Source organism: Chaetura pelagica, unplaced genomic scaffold (genome assembly GCF_000747805.2).
Source record: "Chaetura pelagica isolate M959 unplaced genomic scaffold, ChaPel_1.0 scaffold275, whole genome shotgun sequence".
In the NCBI taxonomy this organism is placed as follows: domain Eukaryota; kingdom Metazoa; phylum Chordata; class Aves; order Apodiformes; family Apodidae; genus Chaetura; species Chaetura pelagica.
The window spans coordinates 8,031,767-8,047,732 of NW_009953486.1; the positions used below are offsets into that span (position 1 = coordinate 8,031,767).

General features: G+C 36.5%; 1 protein-coding gene across 2 annotated transcripts in view; it reads left to right on the forward strand.

Annotated features, from left to right (window-relative positions):
• Positions 1 to 5,687: 5,687 nt before the first annotated feature.
• Positions 5,688 to 15,966, forward strand: part of SULF2 (sulfatase 2) — a 56,022-nt gene continuing 45,743 nt past the window's right edge. For both annotated transcript variants that reach the window (XM_009998675.1, XM_009998676.1), the window contains exons 1-2: positions 5,688 to 5,909; positions 11,370 to 11,609. In XM_009998675.1, the coding sequence (XP_009996977.1) occupies positions 5,735 to 5,909; positions 11,370 to 11,609 (415 nt within the window). In that variant the 5' untranslated portion in view covers positions 5,688 to 5,734. The remainder of the gene's footprint in view (positions 5,910 to 11,369; positions 11,610 to 15,966) is intronic.

Below are 15,966 nucleotides of genomic sequence, written 5' to 3' on the forward strand. Positions count from 1 at the left end.
TCGGCTCTGCCGGCCCTGAGGCTGCTGCGTGCCCTGGATCTCGGTGCCAGCCCCCTGGCTTTCCACCTCGGAGGAGAGGGCACGGTTCTGGCGGCGGTGGGTGCTGGAGGGGCCGTGTGCGGGGCACCCCTAGCGGGATGTGTCCCTGTGGTCCGTGAGAGGTGGCCGCGCCAGGTTGGGGCTGTGCGGGAAGGAGTTTCCAAAGCCAACTGATGCTGTAGCACTTAGCTTCTCACGTAACAAATTAGTGTGCGCATCTGGGTGATGTGTAACTGAACGTCTCTGTGTGTTTGCACATATATATACACAGTCTAACTTTTTTTTCTGTATGTGGCCTCAAAGAATTTCGTTTGCTTGATAGAATGTATCTGTGTAATGGTTAACTGTTCTCGCCTACTTTTTCTATCTTGAAGCACTTGCATGCCTTTCTGGTATTTTCAGAAGTGAAAATCTGTGGTTATTGCTGTATTTAATGCAAGCAATTATCTTTAAAGTCAAGGACTGCATATCTTTATTTTCTTCGCATATTTATTTTTAAAAAGGGAAAGAATTTGTAATTATTTATTTTTTAATTGGGTTATCACTGCATATGGTGCAGAAAAGCATGTGTATTATTGTGGATTTGGGAGGTCCAAATAGCGGTTTAACCTACATGAAGACTAATTTTGTGTGTATTGTTGGGAAGCTCTAATAATGGTATGCAAACAATGAAAGCTAGTATAGATTGATGAAAAGTATATTGTGTTTCTTAAAATACTGTTGATAATATTAAGTCGTAGACAAAATTATGACTGCTTTATAATTTAGTTTTACTTAATATAAAGCTACAGACTAGGGAAGAGATTGTGTAATGCAAATAGGCTTCCCAGTGATAAATATTTAGGTTTGGTGTAGAGTTCACCAGCATAAGGAAAGCGAGTCGGAAGAGCACATCTGAATAGTAATTTAGTGCTCTAATAAGTCTGGAAGTTCTATTCCTGACTTGTGAAGAAATGGTAGATACTTGAAAATAAAAATACTTCAGCTATAGTTTGTGTAGGTAAATCAGCGCAGCTATGATCTTTGAGAGTCACTTTTAGCACTGGGGCTTAGCTTTAGACTTTCTCTTCAATTTTTGATTGTCTGGGGAAAAAATGTTAGGAAGTATAAAACTATTAAGAAAACACAGCATGTTGTTAGATTGCAGCAGTAATGTTGATACCAGACTTCCCCTAGGAGTCTCATTTGATTGCATACAATTTTCTTCCTAACCCACGTACAAAGGTGTGTTTATTTCTTAAAAAGTATAATGATTTCCAATGGTGGTTGACAACTTCAGTGAAAAAGGAGTTAACGTAACCAAACCTGGACGTGTAGGAGTGACTCAAGAGTTAAAAGAATAGCAGCACTGCTGAATCCATTTAACTGGCAAAGTGACTTTAATTGGGTTGGTTGCTAGGAAATTGATCCAGCACCATGTATTTCAATGAATTTAAACATTGGACAAATGACACACCTAAGTCTGCTTAAATAATACACCTGGTATTGGCTCAGCCATATTTGGAGCAGGTGTGCAGTCCTTCTCCCTAACCACTTTTGCCTTATTTTGCAATTCTACTGTGAGACTTATATGCTGTTATACTGTTGTGTGGTGGCTGCTGGGTGAGCTGAACTTGCTATTCAAAACAATTCTGTGTTTAGTGGTTTGCAGTGTGCTTGTTATTTTTTTTAAATCAGTTTATGTGTATATAACTAGAAACAGTTTTCTAGAAGTAGGCTCCAAGCAGGATTAGCTTATATATTTGATACCACAATTAATTTATTATATTTGTACCTTTTCTGTTACAGGAAGAGTCAGATATTTTTTATCATATTAGAATAACTGAATTATTTTATTTCAGTGAAATTGGTACTGGGTTTATGTATGGGACAGTTGTGCTAGGGCTTGCATTAGCAAGTGCGTGCAAAGTACTGTCACTAGTTTTGCACGCAGTGTCTGTCACATCTGTGCCAAGCAATGCTAATCAATAACACGTTAAAAATGCCATCTGGGGGTAGAACTGACACTGGTCATCCCTGTGCATCCTGCCTGTGTTGCAGTGGAACTGATGTTAATTACTGAGGGCAGTATTAAAAAGAAGACTTGGTGTAAATGCTACTTTCCATTATTTTATGAATAGAATAAATGTACTGAAGCCTGGTTTTATCTCTTCAACATTTATAATGTGACTTAGTGTAATGTTCTGTGCTGCCACACAGGAGAAATAAGTTTGGCTCTATTCGCATTCCCCATACTAGCAGGAGTTAAGAACAAAAAGAGGCAGCTGTATCTAATTCAGGCTATGAAGGGAGTCAGGGATTTGTTAAACTCAATTGTAACCATAGAAAATATGAGGACCAGACCTTTTTTCAAGTAGCTTGCTAGGAGGCTTCATAGGCTTAATAAAGCTCAGCTACATGCCCCAGCTGAAGAACTTTTCATGAATTTCTAAAAATAAAAGAGGAGTGATTAGACTTGTCAAGTTCATAGGTGTAATCTGGGAGAAAATAAGAGACATACCTAATCCTCATGAGAGTAACTACAGATTAAGCATCTTGAATATTGGAGGATGGCCTGCAGAGGCACATAATGCAGTAGGCCATCTGTACCACTCAGCAAAATGCATCATTGGAGGGGGTGCTATATTAAAAGTGAAGGCAGATTGGGGCACTGCTGTGGAACTCTTTAGGCTTTATCTATGAGTTGCAGATTAAACTTGTTGACAGAAATGGGGAAAGAATAGAGACTCTGTCATATTTCTTCCCTGAAGTTCACCCAGCACCCGGGGTTAAAAAAAAATAAATCAATCTATATTTGACCACTGGCAATCCATGCGAGAGACACTTCTGTTACTATTCTGAGAACTATTTAAAGCTGGCTTCTAGATGTTACTGCATATATGCTGTTAGTTGTGGCATGTCTGTCTTTCATGAATACATATTTCAAGAAATAGGTTATCTTCCAAAATTGCTTTAATTTCTTTACCTAGTTATAGGTAGGAGTTTTTGCACATAATTACATACTTTGGGTTGGTTCCCAGCAGTGCTTACTGTGATAATAATAGGAACATAACACATCAGAATAGTTGAAAAATCTTAATTGAAGAGGGCGTTGAAAAAGAGATAACAGGTTTGGTAGAAGATGCCTGTGGTGCTTGACATGGAATTCTCTCCTTCACCCACAGCTAATTCTTTTAATCATAAATATACAAAAATAGTTAAATGGATAAAATATCTGTGAAATAACAGTTGTTGTACATCCCCAAATGTGTTAAGTATTTTGTAGATAGATGAGCAGCTTTCTTAGCTGGGGACAACTTCTATTTTTAGATACAGTGTAGTGAGTGAGGGACAATAAACTGTGAGGAAAAAGCAGGCTGAGGGGAGACAGGCAATGAGGTCATGAGGTTACTTCCATTCATTTGTTTGAAAGAAGTGAGAAGAGTGCGAGGAAGAGTTCCATGTGGAATACAGTGCATGTAGTTATGAGCAGATAGAAGAATGATCACCTTGCTAAAGGCTGCAAGAAAAGTCAACAAATGCTGTACATTATTTCGAGAAGCTGTTGTCTAGTATCGAGCAGAAAAAAAACACATTAACTTTTAGATCTTCAGAAAAATGTTTCTATATAATGAAAACATAGATGTTGTCAGTTCTGTTTGTTTTTAAACAGAAGTACATATAGAGTAATTTCTGAAGAGCAGAAGCCGTTTCTCTACCCCATCCCCCATAAAGCTGGTGTCCAGGGATGTGTGCCTGCTAAACTAACTTTTTTTTTTCCCTTCTCTTTTGAAACAGATCCAGGTTTGCCTTTCAAGCTGCTTTTGACTGCTCTGTACAGTAACAACACATTGACTCTGACATGATTCTTCCCAGTTATAGTGCTGTCAGTGGGATTCTGAGTACAAGGAATGACAATTGATAGGTCTTGTCAATGTTCCTTCTACTATAGCCTTGCAAGTCTCTGAGCAGCAGTACAAGTACTAAAGCTCAATCTGTAAACTTAGGAAGTTGAATTAATTTTCCCTGCCCATTGGATCAAGTGCTAGGATATTTAAAATGTTTTATTTTCTGTGAAAGAAGTTAGTTTCACCTACTTGTGAAACTCACTGGAGAGACTACTGAGGAAGAAGGATTTTTAATTTCCTCAAAACCCTATTAGTGTACATCTTTGGAAAGCAGCCTTAATAATTTATTGCATCATACTGTAGCTACATATCTGTTGACTTGTATGAGAATTCAGTATGTACTTCTTAAGTAAGCATAGAATCTAAGTATAATTTTTCAGACCAGTGGTTTTGCCATTGCAAAGAGAACTTTCTTAATCAAAGTTTATCTCAAAGAGCAGATGCTGACAGAGATGAAGTAACAATGTGGCTATGAAATAATCTGCTGTAGGAAAAACTGTTTTCCCAAGTGGCTTTAGGGACTGAATAGCCAGTGTATTTCTTTGGGTAAACCACACTGTGCTAGGTTCTTTCTACTCATGCATTTCTGGTCTTTACAAAAAGCAGATAGTCTCCCTTGTGTCATTTTTAATTGATTTTTCTCTGCGTTACAGAGATCATTGGCACCGGTCCAGGAAAAGACAGGCAGCAAGTAGGGAATTCATCAGAAACTGACTCATTGATCACTAGATCTGATGAAATAATTAGTACTTGATATTTTCAATGCAGTTTCATACTGTTGTTTTAATTTCCAAAAGCAAGAAGCAATCTTATTTATACCAGAAAATCTCTGAGCAAAATTATTATTTCAGAAATTCTTCAGCAGACTTAATAATTTTTTGGATTCTCCCTGTAGGATTATCTAAGAACTTATTTTGGCTCATTAACAGGAACAATACAAGTTAGATGTGCTTTGTTTTGCAAACAAGACAATTTTGGGGGCATTGCATTTATGATGGAGAGAAGTGATAGGCAGTGCAAATAATTTTGGTGCATCCATTCCCAACCATTTGCAGTAATGGGCCTTCAAATGTGCTCGTTAATAATAATGATATTTAAAAAAATAATCTTGGAAACCAACAGAAGTGCTGAAGGGATATCGTCCTAACATCAAAGCTGCAATAGACTTCAAACAATATCATACCATATTTCCAAGATCTGGGCAGCTCTGATCTCTAATGAAATTTGTTATATACTGATTCATCTTACAAGTCATCTATCTGAGGATCCTCTATGAGTTTGAAAATGTATTGTTAACTGAGTAAATTTTATCCCAGTCCTGTTTAAAAATATGGATAGATGTGAGTTTTTTCTTCAACATCAGCATTTTTTATGCTGTAAACAAAAATGTCATCTCAAAACATATCAGAACCTTAAGGAAGAAGATTGCTTTTTATGTATATCAAAGCCAGTTTGATACCCTGCTAATTCTTTGAACTTGCTGCCAAATTTGAACACAGAGTGAAACTTCATTGCCTGTGTTGGTCACATCTTATGAACTGTGAATTTTTCAAGTTTCTGCTTCTAGGTGGCACTAGGAAAACATTCAGTTGCTTTGTTGTTGCTTTTTTTTTCTTAAGAGTTAGATCATTTCAAGTATACTGCTTTTTATTTCTTTGGAGAGAATCTTGCTGTTCCTTGGGGAGGCCAGTGTTAAGGTATAAATAAATACTTTTATCCCCCTTCTCTCTTATAGGAGACCTGCAAACACAAAAGAAATAGAATCCATTAACCTACCTTGTTCAGAAGGATCACTAAATCAGCACAACATGGCACAGCATAGTATTGTCCTTGGATTATTCATCATGACTGTTTTATCACTGTTGGATGGAAGTTCAGCTTTCCTGTTAAATCAGCGTCTGAAGGGAAGATTTCAAAGAGACCGTAGAAACATCCGCCCAAACATCATCCTTGTTCTTACTGATGATCAGGATGTGGAACTTGGTAAGAGCCCAACATAAAGAAAATTTTAGCTTATGAGTGGCACTGCCTTTCCTTGAAGGTAGATTATTGCATTCAAAATAATTATCTCTTTTTTTTGTCAGTGTAAAAAATTACAGGAAGAACAAGTAACAGAAGTTTAAACCTACCTTTATGTAAAAAATACTTTCTCTCTGCATGCAATTCAAGGACTGCAAAAGTTACTCTCAACTTAAAATGTCAGACTTCCTGTTGCTGTGGAGATATGAGATTCCTTCCTATCTGTCTTCATCTAGACACCTAAATTATGCTTCTGGCAATTGCAAGTATAACCTGAGAAGGTACATGCCAAAGCAGTAGGTTTAAATTCATAACTTATTATTGCACCATGTAATTACCCAAATTTTTTTGTGTAATTGCAAGGCTTTCATTATACATATACTTTTAATTACTTAAATGTTACCTAACAGTCATGCTAGTCGTTGTATTGTCCATTTAGATGTGCAGTTAATTACTGACCAAAATCACTTAGTATGAAAAGGTTCTACTGTGTTACTCATCACTGTGGTAATTGTTGAAGAAAGGAGAAGAAGATTAAACACACACTTTGTCTAATGATTTGGAATAATGAATTAACTGACAGAGTTTGTCTTTTGTTCTGCTACCTGAAGAAGCTTGTATTTACCAAGTATTATCTCTAGTTAGTAGAGCAATTAACACAAACCATTTCACAATAATTTTAGGATTATGTCTCTAATAATTAGAAATAGACTTTAAAGTGAGTGTGAAGTGTGGGTAATCTGAAAGATGAGAGCTTGTGTAGGTGTGATCTGGTGAGTTGTTTTTTGATGGTTGTTGCATCGGATTTCTAATATAGATGGGGAAAATTGAAAACAGACCTCACAGAGAAAAGAGAACACACTAGTAAAGTTAATCAACTTGTATTACTTATACACTTACTCATCTAGTTGAGAAGTTAATCACAGCAGCATGGCAATATTCTTACAGATGCTTCCTTTTTATCAGTATTACTTTGTGTCTGCAGTATCATAGATGTCACATTCTTCTCAAAGGTGGTGAGAAAGCCCCACCAAATAAAAATGTAAATCAATTTAGTAGGCTCAGAAGATTTTTTTTGTTGTGGTTGTAATTTTTTTTTTATGGTTATTTGGATCACAAATAAAGCAGTTTCAATAATGTATGTCTGAAGGAACCTAAGTACATTATCTTGCAGGCTCAGAGGGTGGTCCTAAAAAATTTATAATCTGCTGTTTTATGCTAGCCAGCTTGTTTCTGATGCAATTGTCTAAGTCCTTTGGGCAGTATATTTCTCTGATAATCTGATGCTTTCCAATTTCAAGCATAATAGGCATGTGTCCCCACAAATTAGGATCTAACTAAGGAAAATCCATTTGCTGAAGCCGAGATTTGATATTCGTCATTTGCCACTAATGGCTTTGCAAGGCCCAGTATTAGTTTGAATTAATTTTTATTCTTGTCCATTATCTGGTGAGCTGTCCAAGTTAATCAAAATTGCCATTTGGGGGGATAGTGGTTAATTCATTTACGAAAGATGAAAACAAGATGCGAATTACAAATAAAAACCAAGGAAAACTTGGAAGGTACGAAACTGGAGCAGAGAAAGCTGTGCATAACTAAGATTTCATCTGTTTCTGTAACTGGTGGGTGTTGTAGCTTTCATTGTTCTCTTGTGGCTACTTTAAAGGCAAAAGGGAACATAACACAATCGCAAGTGCCCTTAGCAGTCTTTCCTTTTTTTAATTTAAGATAGATTTAACAATGTATCAGTAGTAGGTGAGTTTACCAGAAAGAACATGTCCTTTCAGGAAAGGAGTACAAATTTCCCCCCCTCCCCCCTTTTTTTTTCCTTCTGTTATTTTTTTTGCCCTACTGTTCATCTTGAGTTTTACTTGACAAACCAAACCTCAGCCTTGGATTGGAAAAAGGGAAAGACTGATGAGGCGCTAATGAAAAGGATGCAGCATCTGCAGGTCAAAAGACAACAAGTGTAAATTGTAATGGATATAAATGGGAGAAGACAAATGAGAACACCAGGAACTACTGAAACATCCACACTCAGTTGACTGTCTGATAAAAGAGTTGTACTGACAAGCAGAGTAGAAAGAGAAGGAATATAAATAATGAGGAGAGAGAACTAATTAGAAACAAAAACTTTTTTTTCCCCCATTGGAGCCATTGAAGTCCAAGTTATAATGCTGATGTCCCCTGTGTGATGGACTCAGCATCTCCAGTTTAATTAGGTCTGCCTGCCATATTGCTGTGGTTTAACAAACCAATTTATTTCATTATTTCCTAGTTGGAGAAAGATCTGGTTATTTACAAGATATTTCAGCCATATTAGATAAATCTGAGTGAAAAGTGATTTGTGTGGTTTTATATCTTCCTCTGAAAAACTATGAAAGTGGCATGGAAGATAACTTTTCTTGGTTATCATACATGGAGATTAGGACCTTGGAGCTTTGCTAAAATTAAATACAAGTCGGGGGGGGGAAAAAGGGAAATTAAAATGTGAAAATGGTTCCTAATGAAGCTCAAATTGGGTTAAATCTAACACTTTAGGGAACAGTTAAATAACATTCTGGGGTTCGGTTGCCTCATCTACATTTAGCTTCTTAAATTGTGCTAGAGTAGGCTAAATCACTGGAGTCTTAATACAAGTTCTTCAAGAGTTGCTGCTCTGTAAAACTCATGTAAATTATGACCTCTGACAATAAAGCAAAATCAACAAGAAAGTAAATATTCTTTCATGAATAACTGGTATATTTTTCTCCATTAATATTAATCAAAATATCAGCCTAAAGTGAAATGGGAAAACACACTAGCAAAGTTACAGGTATCACACAAATTTTAAGTGTGGTTTCAAACCAGGTTTTGCTTTGCTTCGTTCAGTGGGCAGCTTGAATGCATCAAATTGATTTTCACTGTATTCCAATTGATATATTCTTAAAATAGCTTAGAAAATTTATTTTTTAAATACTAATTACTTTTTATTTAATTATCAGTGATTTTAGACAGGTATTAAATATTGACACTTCAAAGCATAACTGCCCATGTTACATCTACTAATGAAACCTCAGGTTTTTCCACTCCAAAGGTGATTTGGGTGATGTTCCAGTTGCTGATTAACACGTAACTATTTTTTTGCCACAGAAAGATCAATTTCAACTTTTTCTCATAATTCTGTGTTTGTATTGGAGGCAAGTTGAATAACTTTTGGTTGGCTGGTTTAATGCTGTTTAAAATATTTAAAGCTGGCCTATTTAAGACTCTACAGAAGAGTATGCTGGATTTTTACCTTCCACTGATCTGTCACTCTGTGTTAGTTCTCAAGCTGGGGAAGCAGATTAGATCATATGTTTTTGTATTAAAGATGGCTGATATATAGAGCCTTGTCATTACAGCAGTTTTATTAAAGGAGGTTACTGTCCTCAAGGGGAGTCTTAACATGTACTGTTATTTATGCACAGATGCCTCTGTCATTTAAAGGGGTTGTTAAATTGTTTTTTAATATTGGGATGACAAAACATTCTTCTGCCTGTTTATGCTTGGGATAACTGATAAGACGACAAAGGACATATTCACAGTTTTCAGGCTCACATAATGTATAACTGACTTTAAATTGTTGACTGTGTTGTTAGTATCTTTGAGAACTAACACTTATTCCAGAGTTACAGAAACAAAGCCTCTTGCTTTCCTCAGAAGCTTCTTTTTGATATGTGAAGTTTGGAAAGATTTAATGAAGGAGCGCAATAACCTGCCTTGGTTCTTCTCTCAGTGATGGGACAGAGGTGTACTCTGACCACCTGAGAAATGCACAAGCAGATTTTAATTATTTTTTTTTGTATTTGTTCCAACAAAGTTACCTCAAGAAATCTAATACTAACAGGTCTTAGGTGAAATTACCTACAGTAGCAATTAGCCTTCCTTCGTGGTGCCAGAGAGTCAGATTTCATATGTGCCTTACGAGGTTTTCCCTCTAGGTTTTGACTCCTGGTTATATCAATATGCCCTGTATCAAATCTGTTGCAAGTTCATAATGAAATTTCTGCCTAAAGAGCTTAGAATAAACAAACTCATTGACAGAAAAAAACATGCAGTTTGTGCCAGATGATTTTAAGATGCATTGATTAAAGCTGAACTATTAATCCAAGTCAACTTTGGGTAAGTTAGCCCCAACCCTACTCCAGCATGAGTGTATACCTTCATCTCCATGTTGCCTATTGACTTTGCCTGCTCATAACAAGAAGCAAGGGTTGGTGATGGAAAGGCTTACTCTCCTTTGCAAGGTCATGCTGGTACAGTAACCATTACAAGTTCTTTGGAAAATGGCAGCTCTTCCTAGACCAAGTATAAGCCGTTCTGCTGCAGTTTAAACTATCAGGCACCAATAGATGCCTGGTATAGATTCAGATTTAGCTAGGTGAATGTCTGTGGTGAAGATCCAGTCTTTGTCCAAAGCCTTACCTTAAACAGCAAGCAGAACAGCCACTTGAAGTAATGTATTTTTCAGTAATTTTTGGCAAAAAGACACTCCCATTACCCCAGTTTATCCAACTTCCTGCTGGCAAAACTTACATGTTTGTTTTTAGATGATCATTATAAACTACATGCTGTGATCTGTCCCAAGTAGTCATCAAAAAATCTGATTCTGCCAAACCAAACCTAAGACAATTTAGGTAATTTTAGGGAACAGTATTATCAAAATGGAACAAGTATATAGATAGAGCTCAGTGGGCTGGTTATGGAAATTATTATGAGGGCATTACTTTGTCTTCAGTGAAAATTATGGAAATCAATACCTGCTAATACCTCACATTAGGGAAAAGAACATGCTATCTAGAGAACAACTCTAGCAGACCCTGCTTGAGCAGGGGGTCGGACTAAATCTTCAGGTGTCCCTTCAAACCTCAGTGTTTTTTTGATTACAGCCTTCAGCCTTTTGCAGAAGATTGGCACAAAAGGCAGCACATCAGGTATCTCCTGAAAGGATTAAATAATGCTCACAGGGTATGCAAACTTTGGTCAGGGTTGCTGCACAAAGTGAATTTCACCCTTAGGCCACATTGTCTCAGCCCAATTCATGCTGATTCTTGCCTTCAGCTACTGGAATAGTACTAGTGGCTCCAGAAAGGCTGCACAGATGGTGCAGATAGTTACAGTGCTAAATCTTGGGCTTAGGGAGAAATTAAAAAAGCATTATTATCTATGTCAACAAGTTTGAGTAAAATCTTGGGCTTAGGACTTTTAGTATTTGGTCCTTCATAAAGCAATTGGGGAACTTCACTACAGGGGGGAGACTAATCTCTTTGGATTGGGATTCATTATGAGACTATAGTGGCCTTAACTAGCTGTGCTTCATTCTGGGCTCTGGTGTATTACACAAGTTCTTTTCTCTTGTGACTGAAACATGAAAATAATTCTGAGATTATTTTATTCTTCCAGGTTCTATGCAAGTGATGAATAAAACAAGGCGGATCATGGAACATGGAGGTGCTCATTTCATCAATGCCTTTGTGACAACTCCCATGTGCTGCCCATCTCGCTCTTCCATTCTCACGGGGAAGTACGTCCACAACCACAACACCTACACTAACAATGAGAACTGTTCTTCTCCATCCTGGCAGGCTCAGCATGAAATACGTACATTTGCAGTGTACCTCAACAACACAGGATACAGGACAGGTAAGATTAAGGCTGGCTCTGTCTGAAAGCTTCTTTAGACTTATTACTACAGAGATTAGTGTATATAATAATTAGATTTGCTCTCATAGGGGGTTGCAGCAATGGAGAATGCCAGAGCTTTGATCTTGTGTGTAGGTTTAGCTTCCTTGTACTTATACTTGAGGAAATAAAAAAAAAAGTGTGCATACTTGAACAGAAGGCATGGATGTGTAGAATATGTCCTGCCCTACCTGCAGTGCAGAGAACAGATGTGAAAGATGCTATAAGAAGGAATTAGTAATTTGAATTTTTCATAAATGAGGTAGATTAATCAAAACAAGAATACAAGAGAGAGGACTGCAGCTTCTGTGCTTTGGGGCAGAGCTGTCAGCTGCGTTGGTTTCTCTAGACAATCCATTCCAAAAAAGGTGTGTAGGATAAATAATGACTGAGGTGTAATCAGCAAGATCAAAGGTACTCCTGTGAAACAAATGATCCTTTTTGCATGCAATGCTCCTTAGGAACAAATATCCTGTAGAAAGGATTTCAGAAAATACACAGCACGTGTTTCCCACCTGTTTCCTTCTTGCACTCTCCAGAGGTCTTTGCTCATTACAGTGGTTTTGTCACTTTTCTTGCTAATGCCTTTTGTCATGATAAGAAAGAGGCATGAACCTCGTTCTGTTTGTCTTATTTATAGTATAGATAGTGTAGAATTGTAGTGTAGTTGTTACTTACAGTATACATTTTTTTCTTTGAATTTCTAGTATCTAGGGCTTACAGAAACTAGTATAAACCTTGCCTAAGGACTGTAACCATTATTTTCTTTCTAGCTATTCACATGAGTTTTGTGTGTTAATTTTGCCAAGTCTTGGTCTTAAGACAAATAGGTAATTTCCATGTGTTGTTTTTCTGAAATAAAGATTTTCATTAATGTGGAAAGAAATTAATCGGGGGAAGTGCATGTGACTTATTAATTGGTAGCTGTTCCCTCCGTTTATCAGCCCTGGCACTAATAACAATGTTCATATGACTACCACACCAATGTTTTATTCTTCATAGAGTAAATGTTTACTGATGTTTGACTATTGTATTAATTTCTATAATTAGTGACTGTATTTCAAGCACTTGAAATTTCTACTGACTTACATAACTAGTGCAAGTGTCCTGCTATTCATTTGTCTTAAATTTTTACTTTAACTTAGTGTTTAAATTTAGACCCAAGATCATTGTGAATCTATATTACTTTTTCAGTCTACCTCTCTTAATTTGCAAAGAAAATTTATTGGAACACACAGAAGTAGTACTTTACAAGTATGAAACGGTCTTCAGGTGTAAATGACATCCTCATTTATGTAGTTAAATATAATATATTCTTATACAAATTTATATGTAAATTGCCCTCATTGGAAGCTGGTGTTCATTTCTGATTTCTGGTTAAAGTCTCGAGTTATCCCCTGTGAAGGCTGTCAGCAGTAAGAAGGGGGTTTTTTGTGTGTTTTGGGTTTTTTTTTTCCCCTAAAGTTCTGAGGAGATTTACCTGCTTCAGAAACAGCAGGAAATTGTACTTCAGAACCTTGTTCACTCGGTTTCTCAGATTTCAAAAGTAACCTGCTAAGGCAAGTATTTTGGAGATTATGAATACAATTTCTCTGAAATGGGGAGTCCTTCTTGAACCTGACTGCAATGAACAGAAGAAAGTCTGGAAGGCACAGGAGTTAATTTATAAGGGTTTTTGAATTTTTTTCTTCAATTTTTTTTGAGGTCTGTGGTAGTCCTGGTTTGCCTAGGAAACATCTGCAGTTTAGCTTCTTTATTTTTATTTCTTTTTTTTTTTTTTAAGAAGGAGAAGAAGAAGAGGCCATGAGGAATAAAGCATTTTGAAGCTTGCCTTTATATTTAAATTCACAACCTTGGTGAGGAAACTATTATTTTGGAGGATTATTCCCTGTGGCGATGGTGTTTGTGGTTTGGATCTATACAGACCTGTGCTGCTGGTGACACCTTTAGGAAATGTGCCAGTGGTATCTGGGCAGGAGGGAGCAACGTGCTAGAGGTTTCTCTTGATCAAGTTGGAAGTATAAAAAATATGGGAGATGAAAAAGGTGCAACTTTCATGTAATTGTTTCTCAGTTTCAGCCTTGGTTGTCAGTTCTATATTTTCCAGTTTTGGCACTTTAAGAAGTTTAATGAACTTTGTTAGGCACCAGACTTGGCAGAATAAAGATGAAAGGAAAAGGGAGAGCTCAAAGGAAGTTCTGTCTTTGACTTTAGGAGTCGGGATTTCAACCATCATGCATAGAGGTCACTGTCACTTTATGTGAATCAGTTAAAATCAATATGACAGTTCAGAGGATGGGTTTTCCTTCTACAATGGAAGCCACTGAAGCCATAGATATTGCAGATTTGTCTTCCTCTGTATTAACCTGTCTCAAAATCTAAAAAACAGCCTAAAAGGTTGTGGTCCTGTTACACAGCTATTACATGCAGACAACAAATTCCCAATACCAGTATATTAATCCATCTGATTTTGAAGAGCTGCTCACATAATTGTCCTGTTGCATATTATGGAAAATTAAACAGAAGGACAATTTATGTAAACAAACCAAGTCAATTGATGAATGAATCTTTAGAAAAGTCAGTGTAAGCAACATCTGAATCATCACTAACTTAAAATAGTGGATGCTAGTACTGCAACTTGGAACAAGAGATTATTAGAATGGAAAAGAAAAAAAGAGATTCTGTGACAAACATTTCTGAATGTCAGAGAATTTCTCTGCCAAAGTTTCATCTGTCAGCATTTACAGGAAAAAAAAAAGTTCTGTTTTCTGTGAACATACACATCTCTTTCTGTGAGATAGCTTTTAAAATGCACAATGCATTGTTGCATGCTTGGGTCCTGCAGCAACAAATACCAAGATGTTTTACTGGAATACAGATTTAAACTTTCCCTTAGACATTACTTAATGAGAAAAGCTTCTCTTTTCCATTTCCTTGGCTGTCTGAATGGTTAGGTCTTAAAATTGGTGACGGATTCCAGAATTTTTTGTCAGCCTTATCTACAGTCAGGAAATGAAAAGACATGTTTATCTTAATAAATTCAACAGAATTAAGGATAGTGGGCCAAATTCAGCCTGGCAGAAGGGTATTTCTGCTTCAGTTAATCTTCTGAGAGTGTTCTGTTAATTTATGTTAGGGCTCAGTGTGCTGCAAATGCAGTACACATTTTGACTAACTTACCATCCGTGTTCCTGTTGATCAGCACTCTATAGTACAGCTAACCCTACGGAGTTAAATGAACCAATTAATAAAGTAAAAAGCTACTTCTTTTATGTCAGTATCTCACTCTGGTAAGTCTATACTCAAATTATGAAAAAAATTAATGTCATTTTGCACCAGTCATGTATTTTGAACCTAGAAAAAAGTCATTGTGGGAGGTCCATCTCTGCCATTATAAAAAATTTCTTGGGAATAAAGGTAATAATCATTCTTGGCACTTCCATGGGGCTTTACAATAATTAACTAATGAATTCATTAAAATTCAGTGACAATTTTCCATTTCTTCCCATTAATATTATACTAAGAAGATACAGTGGCTGACTGCATTCAGATAATTATTTTTCCACTTCACTGTCTGGGCCTTTGACATTTTAAAGTGATTTTAGCATCAAAGAAAGTGGTGAAAGGCTACTAGTAAATGTTTATTAAAAGAGGAATGAGCCTGAAAAATATGCAACCAGATTTTAATACCTAGATACACAGTGGGAGAAAAAAAATCTCATATTATCAGCTCCCTGCTGTAGGATTTGTTCCCTGCTTAATAAAGTGCATAGGAGAACAGTGACTGATGTGTTGTTGTTTCTTAAGTCAAATTTATTGTTTGTCGGAAGCCAAAGGTAAATTTATAGAAACAAACCAGCATGGAATCTAGATTTCTTCCAATTGAGTGAACATCTTGTTGAAGAGAGTTCTGTGGTTGTATTGAAATAGGATGAGACTTTTCTCCTAATTGGATTCAATAAGACTTTATTGTTTTTATTTATGAACTAATGCTTTTAGTAGTGTTCTTCTAAGTTTTATTGCTAGGTGGAAAAAACCAGCTTATTTAAAATGCAGTAAATATTTCTTCTTTCAGAGCATCTCTTGGTAGCTCCCTGAAATTTAGCAATTTTTGCTTCAAATCCTGCAGACAGAATCGCTTTAGGTGAAATTATCTTGGACTTGGCCCAAATAGCATGGTGCAGACTTTAGTATTTTAGTAAATACTGAGCTCTACACTATACAAGTTTTTGTTTATGCTATTTATTATTTTAGAAAGGTCTGACCATCCACTGTTGGGGAGGTTTTTGGTTTTTGTGTGGAGGAGGAAATGTTGCAT